A 9,600-nucleotide genomic window follows, 5' to 3' on the forward strand; every position below is an offset into this window, starting at 1 on the left:
TACGATGTCGTTAGAGAACACTGTAGGTCGGGATACGGTAATACGATGTCGTTAGAGAACCCTGTAGGTCTGGATACGGTAATACGATGTCGTTAGAGAACCCTGTAGGTCGGGATACGGTAATACGATGTCGTTAGAGAACCCTGTAGGTCCGGATACGGTAATACGATGTCGTTAGAGAACCCTGTAGGTCCGGATACGGTAATACGATGTCGTTAGAGAACCCTGTAGGTCCGGATACGGTAATACGATGTCGTTAGAGAACCCTGTAGGTCCGGATACGGTAATACGATGTCGTTAGAGAACCCTGTAGGTCCGGATACGGTAATACGATGTCGTTAGAGAACCCTGTAGGTCCGGATACGGTAATACGATGTCGTTAGAGAACCCTGTAGGTCCGGATACGGTAATACGATGTCGTTAGAGAACCCTGTAGGTCCGGATACGGTAATACGATGTCGTTAGAGAACCCTGTAGGTCCGGATACGGTAATACGATGTCGTTAGAGAACCCTGTAGGTCCGGATACGGTAATACGATGTCGTTAGAGAACCCTGTAGGTCTGGATACGGTAATACGATGTCGTTAGAGAACCCTGTAGGTCTGGATACGGTAATACGATGTAGTAAGAGAACCCTGTAGGTCTGGATACGGTAATTCGATGTAGTAAGAGAACCCTGTAGGTCTGAATACGGTAATTCGATGTCTTTAGAGAATCATGTAGATCCGGATACGGTAATATGATATCTTTAGAGAATCATGTAGGTCGGATACGGTAATACGATGTCGTTAGAGAACCCTGTAGGTCGGATACGGTAATACGATGTCGTTAGAGAACCCTGTAGGTCTGGATACGGTAATACGATGTCGTTAGAGAATCATGTAGATCCGGATACGGTAATACGATGTCGTTAGAAAACCCTGTAGATCCGGATACGGTAATACGATGTCGTTAGAGAACCCTGTAGGTCGGGATACGGTAATACGATGTCGTTAGAGAACCCTGTAGGTCCGGATACGGTAATACGATGTCGTTAGAGAACCCTATAGGTCGGGATACGGTAATACGATGTCGTTAGAGAACCATGTAGGTCCGGATACGGTAATACGATGTCGTTTAGAGAACCCTGTAGGTCCGGATACGGTAATACGATGTCGTTAGAGAACCCTGTAGGTCGGATACGGTAATACGATGTCGTTAGAGAACCCTGTAGGTCCGGATACGGTAATACGATGTCGTTAGAGAACCCTGTAGGTCCGGATACGGTAATACGATGTCGTTAGAGAACCCTGTAGGTCCGGATACGGTAATACGATGTCGTTAGAGAACCCTGTAGGTCCGGATACGGTAATACGATGTCGTTAGAGAACCCTGTAGGTCTGGATACGGTAATACGATGTCGTTAGAGAACCCTGTAGGTCCGGATACGGTAATACGATGTCGTTAGAGAACCCTGTAGGTCCGGATACGGTAATACGATGTCGTTAGAGAACCCTGTAGGTCTGGATACGGTAATACGATGTCGTTAGAGAACCCTGTAGGTCCGGATACGGTAATACGATGTCGTTAGAGAACCCTGTAGGTCCGGATACGGTAATATGATGTCGTTAGAGAACCATGTAGGTCCGGATACGGTAATACGATGTCGTTAGAGAACCCTGTAGGTACGGATACGGTAATACGATGTCGTTAGAGAACCCTGTAGGTCTGGATACGGTAATACGATGTCGTTAGAGAACCCTGTAGGTCTGGATACGGTAATACGATGTCGTTAGAGAACCCTGTAGGTCCGGATACGGTAATACGATGTCGTTAGAGAACCCTGTAGGTCTGGATACGGTAATACGATGTCGTTAGAGAACCCTGTAGGTCTGGATACGGTAATACGATGTCGTTAGAGAACCCTGTAGGTCCGGATACGGTAATACGATGTCGTTAGAGAACCCTGTAGGTCTGGATACGGTAATACGATGTCGTTAGAGAACCCTGTAGGTCGGGATACGGTAATACGATGTCGTTAGAGAACCCTGTAGGTCCGGATACGGTAATACGATGTCGTTAGAGAACCCTGTAGGTCTGGATACGGTAATACGATGTCGTTAGAGAACCCTGTAGGTCCGGATACGGTAATACGATGTCGTTAGAGAACCCTGTAGGTCCGGATACGGTAATACGATGTCTTTAGAGAACCCTGTAGGTCGGGATACGGTAATATGATGTCGTTAGAGAACCCTGTAGGTCCGGATACGGTAATACGATGTCGTTAGAGAACCCTGTAGGTCTGGATACGGTAATACGATGTCGTTAGAGAACCCTGTAGGTCCGGATACGGTAATACGATGTCGTTAGAGAACCCTGTAGGTCCGGATACGGTAATACGATGTCGTTAGAGAACCATGTAGGTCCGGATACGGTAATACGATGTCGTTAGAGAACCATGTAGGTCCGGATACGGTAATACGATGTCGTTAGAGAACCATGTAGGTCCAGATACGGTAATACGATGTCGTTAGAGAACCCTGTAGGTCTGGATACGGTAATACGATGTCGTTAGAGAACCCTGTAGGTCCGGATACGGTAATACGATGTCGTTAGAGAACCCTGTAGGTCCTGGATACGGGTAATACGATGTCGTTAGAGAACCCTGTAGGTCCGGATACGGTAATACGATGTCGTTAGAGAACCCTGTAGGTCTGGATACGGTAATACGATGTCGTTAGAGAACCCTGTAGGTCCGGATACGGTAATACGATGTCGTTAGAGAACCCTGTAGGTCCGGATACGGTAATACGATGTCGTTAGAGAACCCTGTAGGTCCGGATACGGTAATACGATGTCGTTAGAGAACCCTGTAGGTCCGGATACGGTAATACGATGTCGTTAGAGAACCCTGTAGGTCGGGATACGGTAATATGATGTCGTTAGAGAACCCTGTAGGTCCGGATACGGTAATACGATGTCGTTAGAGAACCCTGTAGGTCCGGATACGGTAATACGATGTCGTTAGAAAACCATGTAGGTCCGGATACGGTAATACGATGTCGTTAGAGAACCATGTAGGTCCGGATACGGTAATACGATGTCGTTAGAAAACCCTGTAGGTCCGGATACGGTAATACGATGTCGTTAGAGAACCCTGTAGGTCGGGATACGGTAATACGATGTCGTTAGAGAACCCTGTAGGTCTGGATACGGTAATACGATGTCGTTAGAGAACCCTGTAGGTCGGGATACGGTAATACGATGTCGTTAGAGAACCCTGTAGGTCTGGATACGGTAATACGATGTCGTTAGAGAACCCTGTAGGTCCGGATACGGTAATACGATGTCGTTAGAGAACCCTGTAGGTCCGGATACGGTAATACGATGTCGTTAGAGAACCCTGTAGGTCCGGATACGGTAATACGATGTCGTTAGAGAACCCTGTAGGTCCGGATACGGTAATACGATGTCGTTAGAGAACCCTGTAGGTCCGGATACGGTAATACGATGTCGTTAGAGAACCCTGTAGGTCCGGATACGGTAATACGATGTCGTTAGAGAACCATGTAGGTCCGGATACGGTAATACGATGTCGTTAGAGAACCCTGTAGGTCCGGATACGGTAATACGATGTCGTTAGAGAACCCTGTAGGTCCGGATACGGTAATACGATGTCGTTAGAGAACCCTGTAGGTCCGGATACGGTAATACGATGTCGTTAGAGAACCCTGTAGGTCCGGATACGGTAATACGATGTCGTTAGAGAACCCTGTAGGTCTGGATACGGTAATACGATGTCGTTAGAGAACCCTGTAGGTCCGGATACGGTAATACGATGTCGTTAGAGAACCCTGTAGGTACGGATACGGTAATACGATGTCGTTAGAGAACCCTGTAGGTCCGGATACGGTAATACGATGTCGTTAGAGAACCCTGTAGGTCCGGATACGGTAATACGATGTCGTTAGAGAACCCTGTAGGTCGGGATACGGTAATACGATGTCGTTAGAGAACCCTGTAGGTCTGGATACGGTAATACGATGTCGTTAGAGAACCCTGTAGGTCCGGATACGGTAATACGATGTCGTTAGAGAACCCTGTAGGTCGGGATACGGTAATACGATGTCGTTAGAGAACCCTGTAGGTCTGGATACGGTAATACGATGTCGTTAGAGAACCCTGTAGGTCGGGATACGGTAATACGATGTCGTTAGAGAACCCTGTAGGTACGGATACGGTAATACGATGTCGTTAGAGAATCATGTAGATACGGATACGGTAATACGATGTCGTTAGAGAACCCTGTAGGTCCGGATACGGTAATACGATGTCGTTAGAGAACCCTGTAGGTCCGGATACGGTAATACGATGTCGTTAGAGAACCCTGTAGGTCCGGATACGGTAATACGATGTCGTTAGAGAACCCTGTAGGTCCGGATACGGTAATACGATGTCGTTAGAGAACCCTGTAGGTCCGGATACGGTAATACGATGTCGTTAGAGAACCCTGTAGGTCCGGATACGGTAATACGATGTCGTTAGAGAACCCTGTAGGTCCGGATACGGTAATACGATGTCGTTAGAGAACCCTGTAGGTCCGGATACGGTAATACGATGTCGTTAGAGAACCCTGTAGGTCGGATACGGTAATACGATGTCGTTAGAGAACCCTGTAGGTCCGGATACGGTAATACGATGTCGTTAGAGAACCCTGTAGGTCCGGATACGGTAATACGATGTCGTTAGAGAACCCTGTAGGTCTGGATACGGTAATACGATGTCGTTAGAGAACCCTGTAGGTCTGGATACGGTAATACGATGTCGTTAGAGAACCCTGTAGGTCTGGATACGGTAATACGATGTCGTTAGAGAACCCTGTAGGTCGGGATACGGTAATACGATGTCGTTAGAGAACCCTGTAGGTCCGGATACGGTAATACGATGTCGTTAGAGAACCCTGTAGGTCGGGATACGGTAATACGATGTCGTTAGAGAACCCTGTAGGTCGGGATACGGTAATACGATGTCGTTAGAGAACCCTGTAGGTCCGGATACGGTAATACGATGTCGTTAGAGAACCCTGTAGGTCCGGATACGGTAATACGATGTCGTTAGAGAACCCTGTAGGTCCGGATACGGTAATACGATGTCGTTAGAGAACCCTGTAGGTCCGGATACGGTAATACGATGTCGTTAGAGAACCATGTAGGTCCGGATACGGTAATACGATGTCGTTAGAGAACCCTGTAGGTCCGGATACGGTAATACGATGTCGTTAGAGAACCCTGTAGGTCGGGATACGGTAATACGATGTCGTTAGAGAACCCTGTAGGTCGGGATACGGTAATACGATGTCGTTAGAGAACCCTGTAGGTCGGATACGGTAATACGATGTCGTTAGAGAACCCTGTAGGTCGGATACGGTAATACGATGTCGTTAGAGAACCCTGTAGGTCGGATACGGTAATACGATGTCGTTAGAGAACCCTGTAGGTCCGGATACGGTAATACGATGTCGTTAGAACCCTGTAGGTCGGATACGGTAATACGATGTCGTTAGAGAACCCTGTAGGTCCGGATACGGTAATACGATGTCGTTAGAGAACCCTGTAGGTCGGATACGGTAATACGATGTCGTTAGAGAACCCTGTAGGTCCGGATACGGTAATACGATGTCGTTAGTTAGAGAATTTTGACAGTCAAAGTACTTGTTAATCAACGGTGGATATGTCAATGAAGACGGACGACTGTAGCCTCCCGACTAAGGTGTCGGACTAGTGTGACGTGTCGGAGAGGAGGTAGAGGAGGGAGACTATGGCGCTATGCTATGTGACGTGTCGGAGAGGAGGTAGAGGAGGGAGACTATGGCGCTATGCTAATGTGACGTGTCGGAGAGGAGGTAGAGGAGGGAGACTATGGCGCTATGCTAATGTGACGTGTCGGACAGGAGATAGAGGAGGGAGACTATGGCGCTATGCTAATGTGACGTGTCGGAGAGGAGATAGAGGAGGGAGACTATGACGCTATGCTAATTTGACGTGTCGGAGAGGAGGTAGAGGAAGGAGACTATGGCGCTATGCTAATGTGACGTGTCGGGTAGGAGATAGAGGAGGGAGACTATGGCGCTATGCTAATGTGACGTGTCGGACAGGAGGTAGAGGAAGGAGACTATGGCGCTATGCTAATGTGACGTGTCGGCCAGGAGATAGAGGAGGGAGACTATGGCGCTATGCTAATGTGACGTGTCGGACAGGAGATAGAGGAGGGAGACTATGGCGCTATGCTAATGTGACGTGTCGGGTAGGAGATAGAGGAGGGAGACTATGGCGCTATGCTAATGTGACGTGTCGGAGAGGAGGTAGAGGAAGGAGACTATGGCGCTATGCTAATGTGACGTGTCGGGTAGGAGATAGAGGAGGGAGACTATGGCGCTATGCTAATGTGACGTGTCGGAGAGGAGGTAGAGGAGGGAGACTATGGCGCTATGCTAATGTGACGTGTCGGAGAGGAGGTAGAGGAAGGAGACTATGGCGCTATGCTAATGTGACGTGTCGGAGAGGAGGTAGAGGAAGGAGACTATGGCGCTATGCTAATGTGACGTGTCGGGTAGGAGATAGAAGAGGGAGACTATGGCGCTATGCTAATGTGACGTGTCGGACAGGAGATAGAGGAGGGAGACTATGGCGCTATGCTAATGTGACGTGTCGGAGAGGAGATAGAGGAAGGAGACTATGGCGCTATGCTAATGTGACGTGTCGGGTAGGAGATAGAGGAGGGAGACTATGGCGCTATGCTAATGTGACGTGTCGGAGAGGAGGTAGAGGAAGGAGACTATGGCGCTATGCTAATGTGACGTGTCGGGTAGGAGATAGAGGAGGGAGACTATGACGCTATGCTAATGTGACGTGTCGGAGAGGAGGTAGAGGAAGGAGACTATGGCGCTATGCTAATGTGACGTGTCGGGTAGGAGATAGAGGAGGGAGACTATGACGCTATGCTAATGTGACGTGTCGGGTAGGAGATAGAGGAGGGAGACTATGGCGCTATGCTAATGTGACGTGTCGGACAGGAGAGAGAGGAGGGAGACTATAGTGCTGTGCTAATGTGACGTGTCGGACAGGAGATAGAGGAGGGAGACTATGGCGCTATGCTAATGTGACGTGTCGGGTAGGAGATAGAGGAGGGAGACTATGGCGCTATGCTAATGTGACGTGTCGGGTAGGAGATAGAGGAGGGAGACTATGGCGCTATGCTAATGTGACGTGTCGGACAGGAGAGAGAGGAGGGAGACTATAGTGCTGTGCTAATGTGACGTGTCGGGGAGGAGATCGAGAAGGGAGACTATGGCGCTATGCTAATGTGACGTGTCGGGGAGGAGATCGAGAAGGGAGACTATGGCGCTATGCTAATGTGACGTGTCGGGTAGGAGATAGAGGAAGGAGACTATGGCGCTATGCTAATGTGACGTGTCGGGTAGGAGATAGAGGAGGGAGACTATGACGCTATGCTAATGTGACTTGTCGGAGAGGAGGTAGAGGAAGGAGACTATGGCGCTATGCTAATGTGACGTGTCGGGTAGGAGATAGAGGAGGGAGACTATGGCGCTATGCTAATGTGACGTGTCGGACAGGAGAGAGAGGAGGGAGACTATAGTGCTGTGCTAATGTGACGTGTCGGGGAGGAGGTAGAGGAGGGAGACTACGGCGCCGTGCTAATGTGACGTGTCGGTAAGGAGATAGAGGAGGGAGACTACGGCGCCGTGCTAGTGTGACATGTCGGGGAGGAGATAGAGAAAGGAGACTACAGTGCCGTACTAGTACATTGACGTGTTAGGAAGGAGATGGAGGACGGATACTAAGACGCCGTGCTAGTGTGACATGTCGGGGAGGAGATGGAAGAGGGAGACTAAGGCGCCGTACTAGTGTGACTTGTCGGGTTGAAGATAGAGGAAGGGAGACTACGACTTCGTGCTAATGTGACATGTCGTGGAGGAGATGGAGGAGGAAGACTACGGCGCCGTGTTAATGTGACATGTCGTGGAGGAGATGGAGGAGGAAGACTACGGCGCCGTGCTAATGTGACATGTCGGGTTGAAGATAGAGGAGGGGAGACTACGACGCCGTGCTAGTGTGACATGTCGTGGAGGAGATGGAGGAGGAAGACTACGGCGCCGTGCTAATGTGACATGTCGTGGAGGAGATGGAGGAGGAAGACTACGACGCCGTGCTAATGTGACATGTCGTGGAGGAGATGGAGGAGGAAGACTACGACGCCGTGCTAATGTGACATGTCGTGGAGGAGATGGAGGAGGAAGACTACGGCGCCGTGCTAATGTGACATGTCGTGGAAGGGATGGAGGAGGAAGACTACGGCGCCGTGCTAATGTGACATGTCGTGGAGGAGATGGTGGAGGAAGGCTACGACGCCGTGCTAATGTGACATGTCGTGGAGGAGATGGAGGAGGAAGACTACGGCGCCGTGCTAATGTGACATGTCGTGGAGGAGACGGAGGAGGAAGACTACGGCGCCGTGCTAATGTGACATGTCGGGTTGAAGATAGAGGAGGGGAGACTACGACGCCGTGCTAGTGTGACATGTCGTGGAGGAGATGGAGGAGGAAGACTACGGCGCCGTGCTAATGTGACATGTCGGGTTGAAGATAGAGGAGGGGAGACCTCTACGCCGTGCTAATATGACATGTCGTGGAGGAGATGGAGGAGGAAGACTACGGCGCCGTGCTAATGTGACATGTCGGGGAGGAGATAGAGGAGGGAGACTACGGCGCCGTGCTAGTGTGACATGTCGGGGAGGATATAAAGGAGGGGTATTACGGCACCGTGCTAGTGAGAGGTGTCGGGGAGGAGATAGAGGAGGGAGACTATGGCGCCGTGCTAGTGTGACATGTCGTGGAGGAGATGGAGGAGGGAGACTAAGACGCCGTACTAGTGTGACGTGTCGGGTTGAAGATAGAGGAGGAAGACTACGGCGCCGTGCTAATGTGACATGTCGGGGAGGAGATAGAGGAGGGAGTCTACGGCGCCGTGCTAGTGTGACATGTCGGGGAGGATATAAAGGAGGGGTATTACGGCACCGTGCTAGTGAGAGGTGTCGGGGAGGAGATAGAGGAGGGAGACTATGGCGCCGTGCTAGTGTGACATGTCGTGGAGGAGATGGAGGAGGGAGACTAAGGCGCCGTACTAGTGTGACGTGTCGGGTTGAAGATAGAGGAGGAAGACTACGGCGCCGTGCTAATGTGACATGTCGGGGAGGAGATAGAGGAGGGAGACTACGGCGCCGTGCTAGTGTGACATGTTGGGGAGGAGATAGAGGAAGGAGACTACAGCGCCGTACTAGTGCATTAATGTGTTAGGGAGGAGATGGAGGACGGATACGAAGACGCCGTGCTAGTGTGACATGTCGTGGAGGAGATGGAAGAGGGAGACTAAGGCGCCGTGCTAGTGTGACATGTCGTGGAGGAGATGGAAGAGGGAGACTAAGGCGCCGTACTAGTGTGACGTGTCGGAAAGGAGATAGAGAGGGGGAGACTTAGGCGCCGTGCTAGTGTGGTGTGATAGGGAGGAGATAGTGTGACATGTCGTGGAGGAGATGGAGGAGGGA

The 9,600-nt window shown here is 50.2% G+C and overlaps 1 protein-coding gene across 1 annotated transcript; it reads left to right on the forward strand.

Moving 5' to 3' along the window:
* Positions 1 to 8,674: 8,674 nt before the first annotated feature.
* Positions 8,675 to 9,352, forward strand: LOC138319812 (ATP-dependent RNA helicase vasa-like). The gene has a single exon (XM_069262942.1). The coding sequence runs from the start codon at positions 8,675 to 8,677 to the stop codon at positions 9,350 to 9,352; it is 678 nt and encodes a 225-aa protein (XP_069119043.1).
* The last annotated feature ends 248 nt before the right edge of the window (positions 9,353 to 9,600 follow it).

The sequence above is a fragment of the Argopecten irradians genome, chromosome 3 (assembly GCF_041381155.1).
Source record: "Argopecten irradians isolate NY chromosome 3, Ai_NY, whole genome shotgun sequence".
In the NCBI taxonomy this organism is placed as follows: domain Eukaryota; kingdom Metazoa; phylum Mollusca; class Bivalvia; order Pectinida; family Pectinidae; genus Argopecten; species Argopecten irradians.

What these genes read in the sequence shown, in the direction of transcription:
- LOC138319812 (XM_069262942.1), top strand. Translation starts at nt 8,675, where the DNA reads ATGACATGTCGTGGAGGAGATGGAGGAGGAAGACTACGGCGCCGTGCT.